The 24303-nt window shown below is 36.2% G+C and overlaps 1 protein-coding gene across 2 annotated transcripts in view; it reads left to right on the top strand.

Moving 5' to 3' along the window:
* thada (THADA armadillo repeat containing) overlaps window positions 1-24303 on the top strand; it is a 258466-nt gene that overhangs the window by 19098 nt on the left and 215065 nt on the right. For both annotated transcript variants that reach the window (XR_016116889.1, XM_089011984.1), the window contains exons 21-28: window positions 565-674; window positions 836-968; window positions 4300-4422; window positions 5945-6067; window positions 6257-6348; window positions 12142-12231; window positions 12841-12972; window positions 23805-23973. Coding sequence is in view for 1 of the 2 variants with exons in the window: in XM_089011984.1 (XP_088868110.1) it covers window positions 565-674; window positions 836-968; window positions 4300-4422; window positions 5945-6067; window positions 6257-6348; window positions 12142-12231; window positions 12841-12972; window positions 23805-23973 (972 nt within the window). In the remaining variant the exon portion in view is untranslated. The remainder of the gene's footprint in view (window positions 1-564; window positions 675-835; window positions 969-4299; window positions 4423-5944; window positions 6068-6256; window positions 6349-12141; window positions 12232-12840; window positions 12973-23804; window positions 23974-24303) is intronic.

Raw genomic sequence — 24303 nt, 5'->3', positions numbered from 1 at the left:
TATGGACACAACTTGTCCGGAGGCGTCAGTTGTCCTTTAAATACATGATGGTTTTGGTAGTTACACATTATACAATACAACAATACAATACATATTGATTTATATAGCGCGATTATGATATCAATATTGCTTTTCATCAATTCTGGATAGCTTTGCAGGAACCGGTTGGTGAATAGAATGGGGTGCGAACAAGCAAAAAAATTAACAACCACTGATCGAAAGGGTTTTGCTTTTAATGTATTAATTTGTTAAAAAAATGACATGAATTACATTGATGATATGAACGGTTTCATAAAACAATAGTACAGGCTTCATTTTTGTTTAATTCTGTATCTGGACAAAATCTGGTAACCTTGCTCATATTTAATGATTGCGCATTCACCAGGAGGTCTCGTTAGCAAACAGTTGAGGTAAAGTCCACTATTTCTAAAAGTCAAACCAAGTAGCATTTTATTTCAATAATGCTCTTTCATGCGCCCCCAGTCTAGAAACATGCACTGATCTCCCAACTACCTGCATTATAAAATGTTCTATTTCATCACATATTCTCTCTCTCTATTCCAGGTGACTTGTATTGGCTTGTATTTCCGTCAGCAGCTCCTGCAGTCCCGTCATCGTGGCGCCTTTGAACTGGCTTATGTGGGCTTTGTTCGCCTCACCGACATGCTCTGCAGGTATGTCTTACCGTATGGTGTTGAGGGCTAAAATTGTCAAATCTGCTCTGTAGCTGTTGACATCGCCCGGCGCATTACAAGGATGGCGTTTGTTCTTTCATATGAAAAGAGATATTAAAATCTGATGGTCACACTGTGTCTGTGTGTGTGTGTGTGTCAAGAAGTGGCAGTAAAGTACTGCAACAGCTTCCAGCTTGCTGGTTATCTGAAGTTTTGGAAGAGGTTAAATCGAGTGACCCATCATCCAAACTGTGCGCTACACGACGCAGCGCTGGAATACCCTTCTATATTCAGGTGCTTGATTTTCGTTCGATTTACTGACGATTATCAGAGTTTCTTGAAACAAATAACTGTTTCACAACATTTTAACCGGAACATGTAGCATTAAGAACGAATATGACCCCTTGTATCATGGAAGATTGTCCATAGAGGCCAATTCTCAAGGTTTTTTTTTTGGTTCATGAAGCTACAGATGTTCCCCTACTTATTAACACTCGATTTACAAACAATGGTACATACGAACATTTTTGTTGGTATGTTGAAAAATGTTCAGAGATTCTGTAAGTTAGATTTTGTGTTGCACGCCTTTTTCCGAGTAGTGCTTCTTTCCGCCGCTAATACGCATGTGAAAGCTCACTTTATCTCTAACAAATGTTTATTTTTCCGTAAGAGCCAATACAGGTTCCCAACTGACATCAGAAAAACGTTTTATAGCATCTAAAATACCCAAAACACGCAGGCTGATATTTTTAGTCAAATGCAAAACATCAATAAAAATGAGTTAAAGTGTCACAAAACTACTTCAAAATGACCTCAGAGATGGCGAGTTTCAGAAGGTCCCGCCTCCTTGTTCGTGATGTCACGCCAAGACGTCTTGACTTGCTCTAGAATCAAAACAATAGCTTCAGATTCGGAGAAGATGCTTTCTTGTTACTCATTAAGTTATGAATATGATTCAAATAGTTCTGAAGAGAACTAGTTCTGAAGATTCGTCCCATTGCGGGACGAATAAAGGTATTCTGATTCTGATTCTGATTCTGAAGAGGAAAGCATACATGTTTGCAATCGATGAAAGAAATCCTTCCGTATCAATTCGAGCCGTCAGGACTCCAATGTAGCGTCCCAGAAAATGCACAAGATGGCGCACAAGCTCCGTTGGAAATGGGCTGATTTGTCTGCTGGGAATTTGTGTCAACTCGTATTAAATAGTAGTAGTCTTGGTGCAACACACAACGATTCACCATTGCATTATTTATGTGTTTTCCTTCTAATTCCGCCATCAACACGGATCAACACGATGTTTTCAGACCAAACAAAGTGCCCAAAATGCATTGTGTGTCGTTTTCTCGGTAAGGGGCGTTCCTTCAGTGACGTCACATAAGGGATCGTCATCAACTTGAAAACAAGCCTTCCTGAATATTCAGCGCGAGTCTTAAAAGGTAAAATATAGCTATATGCATTGGAATCTTTGTAAAATACGCTCGGTAGAAGTAATTTCAAGTGATTTTACAAATTATGGACACAACTTGTCCGAAGGCGTCGGTTGTCCTTTAAGCATACATTCCATACAAAATATAGCACTGAAGCAACTTGTGAACAAATTCGCTTCACGAACAACCGTTCGGAACGTATCTCGTTCATAAATTGGGGAGCATCTGTATATAATTATTTGTCGGCACTGAACTGAACCCAAAGACACAGGTGTTCTCATGTTTGATGAATACAAATATTTTTTTTCTGTACTCGCACACACTCTAAATTTCAGTCATGCAAACAAACTTCAAACTTGTTTCACGCACACTTTGACAAATGAATCCCCTGGAGAAGAAAAAAAACATGTTGAAAGTTGTCAGCTAAAACAAAATTATCGTCTTTGGAGGAGGTGATGTCGACACCTTAGCACTGTTTTGTCCAGCATTCATTATTAAACGAATGACAGAGTCAAATCTGGGAAAGGGCTGCCTCCTGCGATCGCTCTTCTTTGGTCTGGACCTTCTCGACCCTACACTTCACAGGAAGCAGACTCTGTTTTCTTTCCATCTCCTCCAATCCCCAAGAGTTTGGAAAGACCGTACCGTGTTGCCTTCTCCACTCCTCCCTACCTTCATCTCCCCATACCTCCCATGCATAACTCTTAATCATAACTAAAGCCAGATGTTTCATGTCAATTTCCTTCTGAAAATGACTAACATATGCAACGGCCTTTTGCACCAACATTTCCCCCTTTGGAAAGTCGCATGTAAATTATTTTTTACAATAAAATTATTGGTATGTCATCAATCATCCATCTCAGTATAAATGCACAGTATATGTTGCTGTGAAGATTACTTTTTGGGTGGCAACATCAACCGTTATTTACTATATCAGGAACCCAAAAGCATTGCTGTAAAATGATTAAAATGCATAAATATAACTGAGCTAAAAAATCCCATGACTGTAAAGTGTCCTTGAGAGTTTTGAAAGGCGCTTAGAAATGAAATTTTTTATTATTATTATTATTATTATTATTATTATTATTAATTAATTAATTAATTCATTCGTTTTCCTTACCGTGTTATCCTCAATACTGTTGTAATGCAAAGTCCGGGCCGCCCGATTCCTTCATTAACTCATTCACTGCCAGACATGTGCAAAAATGTGTCCACTCCAGTGCCAGGGTTTTTGTCATTTTCACTCGAATTCCAGGAACCACAGAATATTGTGTTTTAGGACTACATAAACATTTAATTCAGCGTGAGAAACCGTAGACTCTCTTATTTCATCAGGAGTTAATTCCTAAATTATATGGGTCTGGAGTTATCTGAGCTTGAAATGGGGGCGGCTATACAAAATACAAGACAATAAATACATATTGATTTATAAAGTGCTTTAACAACAGCTGAAGCTATAAAAAAGCGCTAATGTGGACAAAAGCGAATGCTGCCCCAATGTGGAAGTAAAAAAAACATTGTCAGAGGTCTAACTAGCGCTTTATCGGCACCCCAGCAAGAAAAAAACAAAAGCCGAACAAATTCGGGAATGGCGCTCCACGTCATGCTTTTCAATTCCCGAATAAATTTGGGAATGGCAGTGAATGAGTTAATTAATCTAATTACAGTAAAGTCTCGTTATATCGATATTCAAGGGAGTCCGAAAAAATATCGATATAACCGGGACTATCGATATATCCGACCCTGTTTGCATGTAATTTTCTCCGTGCGTGCATAGAAATAGTATCGATATAACCGGGACTATCGATATATCCGATATCGATATAACGAGACTTTACTGTATCTACAGTTTAATCTAAAAATTACGGAGAAAATCCCCATTTTCATTTTCAATTCATTAGTTCATTGAGGCAAATAAAAAGTGGCATTACAAAGTGTTTTGTTGTTTACAGCCAAACTATGAAAAAAGATGTGACCTAATGTGTGAAAAAGACAGTCATTTTGATTAAAATCAAATGTATTTAATGTTGGATTCAGACATGACAACATGGCAATAAAGTGAAGACATTTGTATACACACATCACGTTTTAAATACATTTTACTACACACATTTTACTTATGGAGCTATCTTCAGCTTGTTTCTGTTTCTTAACTTTTGCAAGTATAACCATCATGTGTTGTTGATTCTCTGCAGGCTCTTCTCTCTTCTGAGCCAAAATCCTCCAGTTGCAGTCTGTTAAAAATGACCATGAGGGAGCTGATTACTCTCGCCATGCCTGCTGCTAACAGAAATACAGACGCTTCCACTGTTCCTCAGGTTTGTAAGACCAACCCCATACTGTCATTATCGCTATCAACTGCTCTCTCTGTACAGTGACGTTGCGATTGTCACATTCTTCAAACAAAGTGTTTTGTTGCATAACTGTCATTGAATCAATGTAAATCAGTCCACCGTGAGTAGGATTTTCCGGCACACTCAAAAACCTTTATTTTCTTCAAATGATGACCCTGCACCTTCTATCTGAAGTCATATTAAGGCACAACTATTGTCAACCGACTCCATTTCTCCCTGGAGAAGAAGCAAAGCATAACCCCATTCTCTACTGTAGCGCGTTATGTGGTATGCCTTATATTTGGTACACTTCGATATTCAAGGGAGTCCGAAAAAATATCGATATAACCGGGACTATCGATAGATCCGACCCTGTTTGCATGTAATTTTCTCCGTGCGTGCATAGAAATAGTATCGATATAACCGGGACTATCGATATATCCGATATCGATATAACGAGACTTTACTGTATTTATATATTATATTTGGATTTTTTTTTCATTCATTGAAGGTGCGCCTGATACTCCGGTGCGCCTTATACATGGAAAAAAAGTTTGAAAATACACAATTCTTTGGCCTTATACTCCAGTGCGCGTTATACACCAAAAAATATGGTAGTTTATGCTAGCTCAATTATCAAATGTGTGACATAATGCCCAGCCAGAGATTTTCTCTTAAAGGACAACCAACGTCTCCGGACAAGTTGTGTCCATAATTTGTAAAATGGCTTCAAATGACTTCTACTGAGTGTATTTTAATAAGATTCCACCGCATATAGCTATATTTTACGTTTTAAGACTCGCGCTGAATATTCAGGAAGTCTTGTTTTTGAGTTGGTGACGAGTCCGTACGTGACGTCACTAAAGGAACACCCCTGACCGAAAAAAGACGCATTGTAGCAGTTCTTCCATCACGTCAATGTATTTTGCTGTACTTGTTTGGTCTGGGGACCTCGTGTTGCACCCAAAAGCCGCCAGAAGAGGGCGTCCAAGCTCCATATAAGGAATTTATCAGCCTGTGGAAACGGAGGTGGTCACAGGAGGTCGCCATTTTGTGCCTCTTTTTCGTTGAGAAATCTCCCCTCAATGTTGCCTCATAATGGCACCGAATAAATTCTTTAATCGATTGCAAACATGTATGCTTTCCTCTTCAGAAGTATTTGAATCATATTCATAACTGGATGTGTAACAAGAAAGCATATTCTCCGAATCTGAAGCCATTGTTTTGATTCTGCAGCAATGCAAGACGTCCCGACGTGACGTCACGAACTGGGGGCGGGACTTAATGAAAATCCCCAATTTACAGCTCAATTTTTTTGCAGTTTTAGCACACTTTAAGTCATTTTCATTGGTGTTTTGCGTTTGACCAAAAATATCAGCCTGCGTGTTTTGGGTATTTTAGATGCTATAAAACATTTTTCTAATGTCGGTTAGGAAACAAAAAAAAAAATGGTGTGGGTTGTCCTTTAAATTTTTGTATCATCCTGACACAAATGCTCTTCGTACAGGTCCACGCTCTGAACATCCTGAGGGCTCTTTACAGGGACACTCGACTAGGAGAAAACATCATTTGTTTTGTTTCGGATGGAATGCAGGCTGCTATACTTGGCTTCACCTCTCCTATCTGGGCAGTGAGTTTTTTCATGCCTGTTGTCCTTTTTGCTTTTGTGCAAATCAAGCGTGACATCTCAGAATAACATGGCCAGTTTATTATTCAGTAACTAGAAGATGCGTGTGTGTGTGTGTTACTTTTAGTATCCTGTATCCATATATCTTCATTGTACATTTGTATACTCTTTACATTTCCACTCATATTTCAGGTAAGAAATTCTTCAACACTTCTCTTCAGCACTCTGATCACAAGAATCTTTGGAGTGAAGAAAGGGAGGGACGAACACTCGAAAAAAAACAGGTCTGCTTCTTTTCTGTTCTCGGGGTGGAGTGAAATGTTTATATTGGCCTACAGTTTGTAAAAAAAAAAAATCAGTAGACGTTCACATACAAATTGTGTATATAGCATCACAAGGTTACAATTACACATTGCACCGAGTTATCATCTAGTTCGTAATCTATATTTTTTTTGAATTTCAACTTTGAGAGAATTTAGAGTCTGGATAAATATAAACACACAATGTAAAAATATTATCAGGCAATGGTGGTCGAACGCCACCAGGGGACACTATTGTAACATCACAAGTGAGTGTTTTTTGTTTTAATTAATTAATTTATTTTCTTGCCAATGCCTCCTCAACTTCATTGCAAATTTACTTCCTGCTTTTAGAGTATCTATAGGCATTTTATTCCTACTTTAAAATGAAATAAAATGCATATAGATACCGTATTTTCCAGTGTATAAGGTGCACCCAAAAGCCTTGATTTTCTTCAAAAAAAAATGACCCTGCGCCTTATACAAAGGTGCGCCTGTCGAAGTAGTGCGTAACCCCAGCCTCCACTGTAATAATAATAATAATAATAATAATAATAATAACTATTATATTATTATTATTATTATTATTATTATTATTATTATTATTATTATTATTATTATTATTATTATTATTATAAAAAAAATATACAAGAATACAAAAAATAAAAAAATACAGAAAAAAATACAATAAAATACACAAATAAATAAATACTAATATATTTCATTTATAAGCACCTTTCAAAACTCTCACGGTCACTGTACAGTCACAGGATCAGTTTTTCTGCAGGTGAGCAGCGGCAGCCACATGCGCCAGCACTCACTCAAGCCAGAAGTAACTCAAATAGGTAGCTAACAGATAAATAGACAGCGAGCTAGATAGCTGTAGCACCTTATAATGTGGTTTGCCTTATATTTGAAACACTTTTAGATATTTATTTATTTTTATAAACCATTTTTATCATCATCATTTCCCTTTTTTCCATATTAGTGCTTTATAGGGCTATATAAACCAATATGTATGTATTGCATTGTATTTTGGTCAGCCGTCCTCATTTCAACCTCATATAACTACAAACCCATATAATTTAGGAATTAACTCTTTTTTTCTGATGAAAGAAGAGAGCCTAAAGTTTCTTACACTGCATTGAATGTTTATGTAGTCCTAAAACTCAATATTCTGTGGGTCCTGGAATTTGAGTGACAGTGACAAAAACCTTGGCACTGAAATGGACTCATTTTTACACGTCTGGCAGTGAATGAGTTAAATGAGGAAGTTTCAATCACTTGTTCTCAACCTTTTGATGTACACACTATTATCTGAATAAGCTTTTGACTCAATCCTCGTGCTCGAGTGTGAATGTTTACATGAGCAAATGAATTGTGCCCTTTGGGGTTGCCACAGAGAAGATTACCAAAGGTCAAACCCCAGTTGACGTCATGTTGTTGTTCAATCTTGTGAATCAACGGTGCCTTTGGGTGTTGCAGCTAAATCGTGCACTCGACTTTGGTTCAATTGCTTCGAGACACGATAAATCGGTAGTCAATTGTAAACATTTGACCAAATCATGCATGATGGTTGTTTGTCCTTGTTTGGTCTTTGTGGGGTCTTCGTGAGTTATAGGAAAGATTATTTACTGATTTTTTGGTTTATTTATTTATTTATTTATTTATTTTAGACTTTAGTAGAAAATTTCACTCGTGTATTTTACTGGAATCCAGATGTATGTGGATCACTGCTCCAGTAACTGGGCCCAGATTAAGTCTTCTCTGCTTCGTGACTTTGCATTGATGTCAGTCTGATATCATCTTTAGCATAAACGCAACCAGCTGACACAGAAACGATTGCTTACCAAGTTCCATCGTAAACATTCAGCCTTATTATGCATCGAGACATGGACTATTTTTCCTGCATTTATCAGCTGATGTCAAAAGTTTACACACCACTTTTAACTCATTCACTGACAGACGATGTGCAAAAAATGTGTCCAGTCCAGTGCCAGGGTTTTTGTCATTGTCACTCAAATTCCAGGACCTCTAGAAGATTCAGTTTTAGGACTACATAATCATTCAATGCAGCGTAAGAAACCTTAGACTCTTTTCTATCAGCAGAAAAAAAGAGTTCATTCTTAAATTATCTGGGTCTAGAGTTATATTAGTTTGAAATGATGGCGGCTGTCCAAAATACATTGCAATATATACATATTGGTTTATATAATGATAAGGATAAGGATAACAATGATAACAATAATAACAATAATGCTAATAATAATAATAATAATAATAATAATAATAATAATAATAATAATAATAATAATAATAATGACGATAATAATTGGATTGGATTGGATTTGCCTTTATTAGTCTCACAGTGGAGAAATTTACAATATATAATATATAATAATAATAATAATGATAATAATGAGAACAATAATAACAATAATAATCATCACCATCATCATAATCATCATAATCATAATAATAATATATTTCATTTATAAGTGCCTTTCAAAACTCTCAGGGACACTTTATAGTCACAGGATATTATTTCTGCGGGTGAGCAGCGGCAGCCACAAGCGCCAGCCCGGCGCTCAACCCGGAAGTAACATAAAGTAAAAAAACTAACCAAAAACTAACTAACTAACTAACTAACTAACTAACTAATAACATCGCACCTTAACAACAGCTGAAGCTGGAACAAAGCGCTAACATGGAAACAAGAGGAATGCTGCCCCCTAGTGGTAGGCAACGAATATTGCCGGAGGTCTGACAAGCGCTTCATCGACACCTCCGCAAGAAAAACCAAAACCTGAACAAATTCGGGAATGGCGCTCTATGTCATATTTTCAATTCCTGAATAAATTCGGGGATGGCAGTGAATGAGTATTTAAAAAAAAGGAGACTTTGGTCAATCATATTATCTGGGTATCTCTCTAAAATAGATTCAAAGACATGTACAAAACATGGTCAGGGAGGCTGCCAAGAGCAAAAGGCTAAAAATTCTGTCAAGTACTAGCAGCGCAACTCCCGTCCATCTTCTTTATATTTCTGGGCTTTAAGCCTGGCTACATTTTACAATCACACAAGAACCCTCCCAGACACACGTGGTACAATTTATTACTCCAATAAAACCAAGCTTGAACTATTCCGTCATCATTTCAAGATGTCTTTTTTGTCACAAGCATCATCAAAAGAACAAATGACGCTGGCAGCAACAAGCTTTGAGGCTGTTTTTTCCTCAAGCCGGAACTCGGGTCATCTAGTCAAAACAGGAGGGATTTGTGATCTGTACCAATCAGTGAAGAGCATTTTCTTTGTTAAAAGCAAAAAAAATAAAATAATGAAAAGCCTGCTGAACTTGATTTGGGGGTCATCAGAGGGACTTCAACTGGTAGCTTGCCACATACAGTCAACATCCTGGTACTCGACGATGTCGGTTTTCAACCAAAAAGTTCGGGTTTTTTATGCCTCGGTTTACAACGAAAATCGGTTCTTGACCATACTGAGCGCACCTGAATGCACCACTTGACTCCCCTCCGCTTCCTTATACAATGATACCTTGGCTTACGAACTTAATTGGTCCCCAGACAGAGGGTGTAAGACGAAAAGTGTGTATCCCAAAAATTAATTTCCCATAGGAAACCATTAAAATGAGAATAATCCGTTCCCAGGTCCCCATAAAGCATAATTTTCTACGTTGTAATTTTCTAAGCCTTAAAACTACACACAATATACCATATTTAATGTCTAATGAATGTGCTATGGTATTATAATTAAAGGAATAAACTGTACTTTATAATAAAGTCGTTTTATTTACCTTTGTGATGGTCGTCGATGGCTTGATGGAATGGGTAGCTTTTTGCATAAAGTGTCTCAAGGAGCTCTGGGTTGTACATCTTGGAAGTTGTGATATTGCAAGCAGACACACTAGAAACATTATCAATAGCTGGTTCCCTTGCTTGTCTTTTCATTTCAAATTTAACTGATGGCTAGTGCGGGTTATTTGTGGAGCCTGATTGATGGGAATTTTAACCTTGCAGTCTACACTCTGCCTTTGAACTATCAAAGTTGAAACTAGTCCAAATGTCACTGTTTTCTATCCATTTTCTCAGTCTCTCCCTGTCGTCTGCCTGTCTCTTTAATGTTTAAACCACCTCCCCTCACTGCTGCGTTCTTGACCAATCACATGGCTTTAACCGAAGAATGGGGAGGACAAAAAAATGTCGGCAGCCATTTTCTTTTTGGAGAATGGCTTCATTCTCTCTGTCTGTATTGATTATAATGGTAAATGTTTCGGTTTTCGACCAAGTCAGTTTTTAAACAGTTTATGGGCGAAAACCGAGGTTTGACGGTATCAGTGCAGGACACTGACATACCCCTTTGACCTTTGTCTTGGAAACAGTCGGAATTTGTCTTGAAAATACTTTACGTATTCTTTCATTTTGATACAGCTGTACTCGCAAGTATACGTTGTGATCATTTTGAGCATCGAGTTTTACCCCAGGTGTAAGTTGGGTCACAAGTGGTGAGTCTCACAACCTCAAAGACTGCAGTTTTCACATACACTCAAACACACACGCCATCTTTTCATCACATTGGGCCTGTTTATTACTTCCCGAATGTGTGCAACCCGGAGGCAGTCCCGCTTGTCATATGATCTTGGGTATAGTGGAGCAGGCTGCGCTGCCTCAAGGAAACAACTTTATTTAGATATGCACAGTTAAAATACTTTAATAGTGCTGAGGTTGAATGGTGGTTGCAGACGCTAGATGAATTCATTCGGTAAAGGGCTGGTCAGACCTCTGGCAATGTTTTTCCCTCCCGCAGATAACTCCAGACCCATACAAATTTGGAACTGACTCTTTTTTTTCTGATGTAAGAAGAGAGTCTAAGGTTCCTTACGCTGCCTAGAATATTTATGTAATCCTTACACTCTAACAATATTCTATGGGTCTTGCAATTTGAGTGAAAATTACAAAAACCCTGGCACTGGAATGGACACATATTTGCATATCGTCTGGCAGTGAATGACTTAAAAGTGTGTTTGGTATAACGCCCGTTATTTAACTGGCACATTTCTGTGTATGCATCATTGAGGCTTCCCACAAGTCTTCGCACACACTTGTTTGAGTTGAGTGAACGCTTGCGCGTGTGGCTGCCGCTGCTCACCCGCAGAAGAAATATCCTGTGACTGTAAAGTGTCCTTGACAGTTTTGAAAGGCACTTATAAATGAAATTTATGATGATGATGATGATGATTATTATTATAGCAACCAAAACAGATACAGTTTTTAGTTCCAATTTAAAAAGACATCAATTGAAATTTTAAAAGCCGTCATATAGTTAAATGTTATCTTCATTACATTGTTTTCTCAAACGAATTGCATAAAATGTATCCTTCTAAAAGGGTCCCAGTAGGGATTCAGTGGGGGTCTTCTAACTGTTTTTTTGCTCAACGGTTTACAACTAAAAGGGTCAAAACGTATGTTTATAATCTAGCAGTGTTGGAATTTTTATCTGTATTTTTATTTATTTTTTACCAGCATAATATAAACATCACTACTAGCATTAGACAAGGTCAATGAAAAGTCAGTCAGCTTTATTGTTTAAACAAATTTATTTATTTTAATTTATTGTTATATTTATTTATATTATTTATTGTCAAAGGTTGCATTATAATGCAGTTTATTTATGTATTTATTTTTTAAATACAACTTTTTTTAGCTTAATAATTGTCATAAAAATAATAATGTTCCTTTGTGCTTTTGTCTATTGCCTTAGAATGACCGGCCGTGAGTTTTTCACCCGTTTTCCAGCCCTGTATCCATTTCTACTTAACCAGCTCAAGGAGGCAGCTGTCTCAGTAGAAAGGTGAAAGTTCATTGTAACTTGACGTTCTCATTCTCATGTACTTTTTTTTAAGATATGTGATATTTTTTTTCTGTTAAATCCAAGCACCGGTTGTGTTGGAGGATAATGTTACTTAAAGCTTTAAAATGATCTTTGAAACACTCATTTTGTGTGTGAAACAAGGTCAAGAAATTAATCTTTTCATGAAATGAATACTCTACGATGTTTATAAATTCCACTTCCTCCATTGGGCTGTTTCAGGAAAAATAAATAATACAGCAAATGTGTCACGAACTTTGGCTCAGTGTGTCCGCTGTAAAGAGTTGGGTCCGCTGAGACTCATCTGCCTTATCTTTCCCTTCGCTTGGACAAAACTCCCCTTTTAAAAGCATTTGAATCATCTAACAGCTCTCCAGGCAGCTTTATCTTACTTTAAATCCAATTAATTTGAGGACTCTTTCACAATCCACCCTCACTCCCTTGACTGGTTGTTTAAACTTTCATGGATTTCCCACAGAACCTAATTTCAACTCTGTGAGTTCATCCACATTAGCTATAGCTAACAACGATGTAAAAAAACATAAAAAAAAAATACAAGTATGAAACATAATTGTCACAATGTATCTATAGTGACAGTGGACAAGTGAAGTTGCATCCCAGTCTGTTCCTGCTTCTGTTGGTGCTCAGCCGACTTTACCCGTCTCCAATGGATGGCTCCTCTTCACCTCTTGGACTTGCTCCGTTCATGCCTTACATCATCAGGTAAGTACGAGGCAAGACCTCACTCAAATCAATGCATTCACCCAAAGCCATCCATCCATCCATCCATCCATCCATCCATCCATCCATCCATCCATCCATCCAGAAAAAAGTGATAAAATAATGTATTCCTTCCAAATGACAATTAAATTACGACAAAAATACATTAAATTACAATAGAATTACATTAAATTACAATAAAATAAACTTAAATTAAATTGCCATCAATAGAATATAATTAAATTACAATTAAATGACTTTTAAATTACAATTAAATTACAATAAAGTCAAATGTAATTAAATTACAATAAAATAAACGGAAATTAAATTACAATAAAGTCAAATGTAATTAAATTACAATAAAATAAACGGATATTAAATTGCAATCAATAGAATGTAATTAAATTACAATTAAATGACATTTAAATTACGATTAAATTACAATAAAGTCAAATGTTATTAAATTACAATAAAAATAATTAAACTACAATAAAAATCCCCAACAAAATCCATCCGTCCTTACATCCAGAAAAAGTGGTAAAATAATGTATTCCTCCCAAATGACAATTAAATTACAGCAAAAAATACATTAAATTACAATAAAATTACATTAAATTAAAATAAAATAAACTTAAATTAAATTGCAATCAATAGAATGTAATTAAATTACAATTAAATGACATTTAAATTACGATTAAATTACAATAAAGTCAAATGTTATTAAATTACAATAAAAATAATTAAACTACAATAAAAATCCCCAACAAAATCCATCCGTCCTTACATCCAGAAAAAGTGGTCAAATAATGTATTCCTTCCAAATGACAATTAAATTACAGCAAAAATACATTAAATTACAATAAAATTATATTAAATTAAAATAAACTTAAATTAAATTGCAATCAATAGAATGTAATTAAATTACAATTAAATGACATTTAAATTACGATTAAATTACAATAAAGTCAAATGTAATTAAATTACAATAAAAATCCCCAACAGAATCCATCCGTCCTTACATCCAGAAAAAGTGGTAAAATAATGTATTCCTCCCAAATGACAATTAAATTACAGCAAAAAATACATTAAATTACAATAAAATAAACTTCAATTAAATTGCAATCAATTGAATGTAATTAAATTACAATTAAATGACATTTAAATTACGATTAAATTACAATAAAAATAATTAAACTACAATAAAAATCCCCAACAAAATCCATCCATCCTTACATCCAGAAAAAGTGGTAAAATAATGTACTCCTCCCAAATGACAATTAAATTACAGCAAAAAATACATTCAATTACAATAAAATTACATTAAATTAAAATTAAATAAACTTAAATTAAATTGCAATCAATAGAATGTAATTAAATTACAATTAAATAACATTTAAATTACGATTAAATTACAATAAAGTCAAATGTAATTAAATTACAATAAAAATAATTAAACTACAATAAAAATCCCCAACAAAATCCATCCATCCTTCCATCCAGAAAAAGTAGTAAAATAATGTATTGCTTCCAAATAACAATTAAATTATAGCAAATTTACATAAAATTACAATAAAATTACATGAAATTACAATAAAATAAACTTTGTTTTTTCTTAACGTTTGTGTATGTGTGTATATGTGCATGGATGCGCTATAACACAATATTGCCTGACAATACAGTGCAACACGTTTTTTTTCTTTTTTTGTTGTTGTTGTTCCGGTCTACCTACCAACGTAAAAGTTAAAATGCCCTTGACTAAATCTGAGATCTGTGTGAGGCTGACTCAGTCGCCAGCTTCATGTTCCATCTCTAGCTCCTCCCTATTGTCATCACTATCAATGAAAATGCGGCTCGATGGCAACCGGAATGCTGTATCACATAGAAAAGGGTCACACACCTGCTCACTCAACCACAACAGTTCTACTGAGCTGTACAACCTTTTTAAGTATGGAAACATGCAATCATCAAGACAAAACACATGTAGTCTAAACGTACATCGCATCATCTATTTTCTTTCGCTTTGCACTGGGTTGCCCTGCAAATTCTACACAAAGTTGTATTCCCATAAGATATCAGTTGTTTTTATTTCATCTATCTGCAACGATGAAGTTAAAAAATTAAACATACACTTTATTTTTTTTTCATGTTAACAAAAATATTATGACCCTCTGATTTCTTTTCTGTTGATATCAAACCCAAATATTTTTTTGTCACCAGAAAGAAAATAAGGGAATTTACTGTTCCAATACCTTTGGAGATGACTGTCGATCCTTTTACCTCCTACCAGGAATTAGCTTTTTATGTTTTGAAAATATCCCCGTATTTGTTAACATGGCCTTAGTTGGATGTTTTTATGATGAAAAAGTTTGGTTGTTTGTGCTGTCTAATGTCAGACATAGTGATTAGATTGTGATGTTTTTTTTTTTTTTTTTTTATCTGGACTGGGCTCTGTTTACAGGGGAGTTAAGCTTTCGGCCGAATGGGAAACTGTGTTTGTAACCTTCATTTTTGACATTCCTGAGATGGAGAAATCTGCAAATATTATTATTCAGACATGTTCATCGACTGCACCTGCAGATCAGACCCGACCTGGAAGTCAACACCCCCCACCGTCCCTTACATTTAGCAATCCAGAAAAACAACAAATTACGTATTGAAATGTAATCCTGCATCATCCTAAACATAATACAGTGATACCTCGGTTTACGAATGCTTTAGCTCACGAATGTTTCGCCTTACGAACATTAACTTGGCGAGAATATAATCTTGGCATACAAACTAGTTTTCGGGAAACACACGGAGAGCCATAATGGCTGGCGGACTAGTTTTCGGCGGAAGAACACCAAACCACATGGTCGAACAGCGCCACCGTGGCTGGCGGGCTAGTTTTCCACACCCACTTTCTTTCAGTGCAGACCTGGTTTGTTATTAAGTGCATACTTGTGCTTTTTTTGGGACCGAAAAAGACCCCGTACCACATGCTAGTGTTAAGCCGAAGAGGACACAAAAGAAAATTACGATCGAGCAGAAGAAGGAGATCATTGAAAAACACAAACAAGATGTTTGTTTGTGTGACTTAGCGTCCCGGTACCAGTATGCAAAGTCGACCATTGCTACGTGTGGCTAAGGGTGTTTCTGTGTTGTCTAAGCAACGGTCTCAGGCAATAGAAGAGGTTGACAAATTTCTGTTGATTTGGATTAACAAAAAACAGCTAGCAGTGGACCGTGTGAGTGAGGGTATTATCGCCAAGAAAGCACGGCAACTTCAGAATCAGAAAACCTTTAATCGTCCCACAATGGGAAAATTAGCAGTCCACAGCGGCAATTTGAAAAAGGCAACTACATCACAAAGGTAAATAAAACAACTTTATTATACAATACAGTTTATTTCTTTAATTACAATACAACCGCACATTTACTATACATAAAATAAGGTAGATTTTGTGTAGTTTTAAGGCTTATTTAGTAGAAATTTATCTTTTATGGGGACCTGGAAACGGATTATTCTCATTTTTAATGGTTTCCTATGGGAAAATCATGTTTGGGATACACACTTTTCGCCTTATAAACACTGTCTGGGAACCAATTAAGTTCGTAATCTGAGGTATCACTGTATATAGAATCCATTTTTCATAAATTGAATGCCTCACTCTGCTTCCAGTGTCCTTGAGAGTTTTGAAAGTGGTAGAACACGCTGCACTAGTATCATCATAAGAAAAATAATGGCACTATACAGTTCTATTTGGGTTACTGTTTAGAAAGTTAATGGTTGGATCTGCCTGGCTATCTATCTAGCAAAGTATTAACTATCTATTAGCTATCTATTAGCTAGCTAGCTTCCTATCTATTTGAGTTACTTCCGGGTTGAGTGAACACTGGCGAGTGTGTCTGCCGCTGCTCACCCACAGAAAAACTTAACCTGTGACTGTAAAGTGACCTTGAGCGTTTTGAAAGGCACTTGAAAATCAAAAATCTTCTTCTTCTTCTTCTTCTTCTTATTATTATTATTACACCCCAAAAAAAGAAGGAAAAAAAACAAAAGTGGGAATTCAAAAAAATAATCTGAAATGTTGCAGTTTGAAAAATCTTATCTCTAAATATATTGGCTTTTAAATTTACATTTATCTTGGTTTGCTTTTCATAAATAAACCCCCCTTTCCAAAATAGCTTTTTTGGCTTCCAAATTTAAACCCCGCCCCCTCATACATTTTATCCATATCATAGCTCTCGTCTTCTTGACAGCTGGATCCCCACCGGCCGGTTTGACTGTCAGAAGTTATGCGGTGAATGCATCCACCCAAATGAAGACCACATCTTGAAGATGTTAAAATTAGCATCCGTTCCAATTTAATTGCCCCCCGACCCCTCCCGAATGTTGTCTCTTGTCTCACTGTTTTTCCTCTTTCCATTTCCTATCTCACATTGAACGAAATACGATATATGATCATGTACAGTAATGTCAAGAAAAAAATATGTCCATGAATGCATATTTCTCTATAGGATTGATGGTCTCTTATCTTTCCTATACTGAACTAGTTACTAGTGTCTTATCTCCAAAGACGTCTGTAATTTTCTTTCCCTCATAATGGCAAAGTGTCAGCGCTTCATGAGTTATGATAAAGAGCCCAGACATCTCTCCTCCTTTCTTCCTCTTTTTTTTTTAACGAGACTCCCATCGTATTTCTCATTTCTATTCGGAGGGCTCTGCCATGGCCACACACTGTATCGTTTGAAAACGTTCTTTTCTTTTATTAATTTTTTCAGGGGGGTTTTGCGTCTTATCACCGACATGATATTGAAATATCGGCTTATGTCAAGACTGACTGTACACAGGGACACATCATGACATATTTGAACTCAAACTACAGTAAAAAAAAATAATTACAGTTTAATCTGAAATATGCATGTAAAGAGCTTGTTGTTATCAAGGGTAAAAACATGCATAAACACCATTGACAATAATATAATGCGTTGAATTGATATGCATGGATATACGGCATCCCTTACTAAATGAAAATATATTTTCCAATGCATAACGTAATATATTGTAATATATTATATTCAATGTCATTTCCCCATATATTTAATATTTAAAATTCATTTATCATATATTGTCAATACATATACAGTACAACGAACATATACTGTACAATATATAATAATAATAATAATAATAATAAATAAAAGAAATAACAAAATTAAAATAAAAAATTAAAAACATTCAAAAAATTACAATTTAACATTTAAAATTTAAAATAATTTAAAATGTAAATTTTAAAATAATTTTAAATTAAAAATTATTTTAAAATTTACATTTTACATTTTTAATGTTTAGTGTTTAATGTTTAAATTTAAAATTTAAAATGTACATATAGATTATAGATTTGTACATATAAATTTGTGATTTACATATAGATACATGTTTAACATATTATTGTTTTGTTTATCATTTGTATATGATATTTGTATATCATTGTTTTTCTACTTCTTCCTTTCCTTTCCTCTTACCTTCATCACTTTGCTGCGGTGAAATGTAAATGTCTCCACTGCGATACTAATAAAGGCTAATCAATCAATCCAATCAATAAAATATATAGTGAATATATGTGGATTATAGGTAAATATTATATAAATACATGAGCACCATACATGTTTGATTGTAAACTGAATGGAATTTAGTTCCGTTTTACTTCCTTCTTTTTTTAAATAAAGTGAATACATTGCTGTGATGGTGCAATCGTCCCACTTTCAAGAATCCAAATGTTGTGTGAATGAGCAAATGGAAGCCCTCTCATTTGAAGTGAGTCACCACTCCACTTCCTAACTTGCGTTCATTCCCCAGCGACACATTTGAGTACTTGAGCTTGTTTGTCCAACAACATGCTAAAAAGTCTCTGCAGGAAACCATTTGACCAGTTTTCTTCAAATGAAGTCCAGATGAGACTCAGCCGTGCCAGTCAACAGCCTTCATAGCGACCTCATTGGGCACAGTTCGCTTGCTAAAATTACACATGAGCAAACTGTCATTTCCTTTCACAAGAGTTTCATTGGAACAAATTACAAAAGATCGTTAACATATGCGCCAGAAATAATGGCGAAGGGTCAGGCCTAAAATCAGGAACGGTCAAAGGTGCGTCTGAGTCTGCCTTTACCTTGACGTACAAGTACCGTTTTTTTTCCAGCCTGTAAGGTGCACTGCATTATAAAGTGCATGTTCAACGAATGACATATTTTAAATCTTTGTTCATATATATATATATATATACAGTAAAGTCTCGTTATATCGATATTCAAGGGAGTCCGAAAAAATATCGATATAACCGAGACTATCGATATATCCGACCCTGTTTGCATGTAATTTTCTCCGTGCGTGCATAGAAATAGTATCGATATATCCGATATCGATATAACGAGACTTTACTGTATATATAAGGCAGCCGGATTATAAAGTGCACCTTCAATGAATGACATATAAAACTCTTTCATATAAGGCACCCCAGATTATAAAGTGCACCTTCAATGTTATCATACATATATTTTTTTCCATATATAAGGCACACCTGATTATGAGGCGCACCTTCAATGAATGACATACAGTGATACCTTGGCTTACGGACTTAATTAGTTCCCAGACACAGTGTGTCAGGCGAAAAGTGTGTATCCCAAAAATTAATTTTCCATAGGAAACCATGAATATGAGAATAATCCGTTCCCAGGTCCCAATAAAACATTATTTTCTACTTTCTAATTTTGTAAGCCTTAAAACTACACAAAATATACCTTATTTTTTTTGTATAATAAATGTGCTATGGTATTATAATTAAAGAAATAAACTGTATTGTCTAATAAAGTTGTTTTATTTACCTTTGTGATGGTCGTTCATGACTTGATGTAGTGGCCAGTTTCATCAGCATTAAACACTTCTTTCACTATCTTGAGGAATGATCCCTTGTAGGTGCTTTCTCTGCGATAATTTTATCTAGTTCCTCATCAATTGTGTTCTGTTTAGCTGGGTTGATAGCTTTTTGCATCAAGTGTACAGATGACTTGTGCGGGTTGTTTGTGGAGCCTGATTGATGGGATATTTTAACCTTGCAGTCTACACTGCCTTTGAACTATCAAAGTTAAAACTCTCTCACTGTCGTCTGCCTGTCTCTTTAATGTTGAAACCACCCCCCTCACTGCTGCGTTCTTGACCAATCACGTGGCTTTAACCGAAGACTGGGGTCGGGGAATAGAGGACAAAAACGGTCGGCTGCCATTTTGTTGTTAGAAGAACGGGCTTGTTTGCGATCGACACATCACTCATTGAGGCAATTCCGTGTACGAAAAAGTTCGTATGCCAAGCTAAAGTTCGTATTCCTAGGTAAAATTTTCATAAATGTAACGTTCGTAAACCAAAAAGTTTGTAAGCCAAGGGGTTCGTATACCGAGGTATGACTGTATTTTAAAACTGTTTGCATATATAAGGCACCCCGAATTATAAGGCGCACCTTCAATGAAGTACATACAGTAAAGTCTCGTTATATCGATATTCTCGGGAGTCGGAAAAATTATCGATATAACCGGACTATCGATATATCCGATCCTGCGGCATGTAAATTTTCTCCTTGCGTTCATAGAAATAGTATCGTAATAAGCAGTACTATCGATATAACGAGATTTTACTGTATTTTCAATGACTGACATAATTTTAAACATTTTCCATATATAAGGCACACCTTCAATGAATGACACATTTATAAACCTTTCTATATATAACATGCACCGCATTTCACGTGCACCTTCAATGAATGACATATTTTAAATATTTCTCCACATATAAGACGCACCTGATTATAGTGCGCACCGGATTATAAATTGCACCTTTAACGAACGACGTATTTTAAAACCTTTTCCATATATAAGGGCATGCATGGTTAACTTTTGGGGGGAAAAAATAGGCTTTTAGGTGCACCTTATAGCCTGGAAAATACAGTATATACATTTTTAAAGACCTATCCAGTAAAATGAGTGTTTGAAATCTGTTAGCGTAGCCTGGTTTGTGTGTGCCTGCGATTGTATACGTGCTTGCATGCCCAATCGACCATAAACTTCTCGATCTGAATGACCTCATATTGTTTATCAACATAACCGTTGTTTATTCAGTCGTCTAGGAGAATGTTAGTTGTAAAAAAAAAAAAAATCTGAAGATTGAACTGCGCTTTGAGAAACGTTTGACATTTCCTATTGCAAAAAGAGTTTGCTTTTCCTTCTGATCCCTGCATTCCTTTGTGATGATTTATTGCCGCTTGACATAGCTTAAAGATTTCCACTTATTTTTTTTTCCCCCCTGCAAAGAGCGCTTTTTTTAGGCACAACTTTTAATTCAATCACAAACAAATCATGGAAACGACCTGAAAAACAAAAATACCCATTTATGATTTATGTAGCGCTTTAGCAACAGCTGAAGTTGTAACAAAGCGCTCATGGACAACTATCATATACAGGAAATAAAGCGGTCACGAAGATAGTAGAAAGCACCTTAGAGTGAAATCAAGATTAAAGGACAACCGACACCATTTTTTTTTGTTTCCTAACTGACATCAGAAAAACATTTTATAGCATCTCAAATACCCAAAACGCATAGGCTGATATTTTTAGTCAAATGCAAAACACCAATAAAAATGACGTAAAGTGTGCCAAAACTACTTCAAAATGACCTCGGAGATGGCGAGTTTCAGAAGGTCCCGCCTCCTTGTTTGTGACTTCACACCAGGACGTCTTGCCTTGCTCGAGAATCAAAACAATGGCTTTAAATTCGGAGAAGATGCTTTCTTGTTACTCATCCAGTTATGAATATGATTCAAATAGTTCTGAAGAGGAAAGCATAAATGTTTGCAATCGATTAAAGAAGTCCTTCTGTATCAATTCGAGCCGTCAGGACTCCAATGTAGCGTCCTAGAAAATACACAAGATGGCGCCCAAGCTCCGTTGGAAATGGACTGATTTGTCTGCTGGGAATTTGTGTCAACTAGTATCAAATAGTAGTCATGGTGCAACACACAACGATTCACCATCGCGTTATTTATGTGTTTTCCTTCTAATTCCGCCATCAACACGGATCAACACGATGTTTTCAGACCAAACACAGTACCCAAAATGCATTGTGTGTCGTTTTCTCGGTAAGGGGCGTTCCTTCAGTGACGTCACGTCAGACATCGTCATCAACTCGAAAACAAGACGTCCTGAATATTCACCGCGAGTCTTAAAATGTAAAATATAGCTATGTGCGGTGGAATCTTTGTAAAATACGCTCAGTAAAAGTCATTTGAAGTGATTTTACAAATTATGGACACAACTTGTCCGGAGGCGTCGGTTGTCCTTTAAAGTCTACTGTAAACGCTAACTTTGACTCTTCATATGCAGTAAGTGGAAGCAGAACAGGAGTGTGCTTTTTCTTCTGTGGCCCGATGTTTTTTTTTTTTTTTTTCCAAGACAAAATCTGGAACTGAAACACTGCCCGTAATTTGTTGTACAAAACAAACACACAAAAAAACACTTGGTCGTAAAAGGCTGAGTACGAGAGTGAGGATAACAGTTACGCAATCTGGTAGTGGTAGACGAGGCCATTTGAGTTCACCCTGACTTGGAGGGCAGTCTTGAACATAAAACAACAGACAAAACTACATTTCTTTCCCCCTGTTGAAAAAAAAAACACATTGTGTATGTCACATTGATTCCCGAATACTGTGTTGTTTTTGAGTTTGGGCTGCCTAAGATTAAAAAAAAAAAACATTATCACTTTACCCGCTGTTTCACAGCTGCAATGGTCACGCATATTCTAGGACGATGTCTACAGGCAACAAATACAACAACATTGTGGAGAGATTAAAAAAAAAACTCTCATATGACAAAGAAAAACGTACAAGTTTATATATGCAGTGATACCTTGGCTTACGAACTTAATTGGTTCCCAGACAGAGTGTGTAAGGCGAAAAGTGTGTATCCCAAAAAATAATTCCCCATAGGAAACTATTAAAATGAGAATAATCTGTTCCCAGATCCCCATAAAACATAATTTTCTACTTTCTAATGTTCTACTTTCTAATTTTCTAAGCCTTAAAACTACACAAAATATACCTTATTTTATGTATAACAAATGTGATATGGTATTATAATTAAAGAAATAAACTGTAGGGGGAGGGGGGGCTTAGAACATTTTGGTTCCTCATGGGTTGAAGTGAAACTCAGAAGGTTCATGATGCAGATGTTGCATAATATTTGCAGAACGGAAGAAACCAACCATCCTAATACGTCTGTGTAAGCTCTCAGTCGTACATGAGTGGTCCATCGAGGAAAAGGTTTCTCCAGCCGTCATCTGTACTTCTTTGAAGGTGTCGCTTCTTATCCAAGATGCTTCGTCAGCGAACTAAAGTCTTTTGCTGGTAGTTTTGGCCCTATATATATCCCTACTGTCCAGACGTGGCGGTGCCGGACTCTGCTATGATTGGTCCCTGCTCTCAGGTTGGGGGGGAGCAGAGGACTACTCCCTGTGGCTCCACTGATTACTTCTATTGTCCTGCTTGAGTATGAGGTCTACGGCTGGCCTGATTGCCCCGTTTGCTCTGGTATCACCTCATCAGCATAACTAAGCCTATGTTGCCTAAGAAGTCAGTTGTACGACGATCCAAATTGACCCTAACCCCATCACGGCGCTTAAGTGAAGGATTTTGCTGTTTTATGAAAATAGCTTTTTTTTACTCCCCTTTCAAACCATCTATTTTCTTTTGCTAAGATTTTCACCTCATTTTCGCCAAAAGACCATGACCCATGTGTGATTGTTTGTCATGCAGATGTGGACGTTCAGCAGTGTATCGGACGAGAGAGATGGCAGCTCGAGCCCTCGTTCCTTTTGTGCTTGTCACCCAGGTCTCGTCAACTGCGCACTCTTTGCTTCAAGAGCTTCCTCAAGACCCAGGACCCAAAATCCAACACAATTATATTCATGGGACCTTGCTACAGGTATGCTTATGTCAATGCACAAATGTGTTTCTGAACATTTTAGCAACAAATTTACCCTGTTTTGACTAACATTCTGAATGCACACGGTCAAATATTTTTGAGTTTTTAACTCATTCACTGCCAGATGATATGCAAATATGTGTCCACTCCAGTGCCAGGGTTTTTGACATTTTCACTTAAATTGCAGGACCCACATAATATTGAGTTTTAGGACTACATAAGTATTGAATACAGCGCAAGAAACAGTAGACCACAAGTGTCAAAGTCAAGGCCCAGGGGCAAAATCTGGCCCACCACATCATTTTATTTGGCCCGTGAAAGCAAATCAAA

The sequence above is a fragment of the Hippocampus bargibanti genome, linkage group LG13 (assembly GCF_051943395.1).
Source record: "Hippocampus bargibanti isolate YZ-2025 linkage group LG13, ASM5194339v1, whole genome shotgun sequence".
Lineage (NCBI taxonomy): Eukaryota > Metazoa > Chordata > Actinopteri > Syngnathiformes > Syngnathidae > Hippocampus > Hippocampus bargibanti.
The sequence above is the reverse complement of the archived record's forward strand: the minus strand, read 5'-3'. Positions and strand labels throughout refer to the sequence as shown.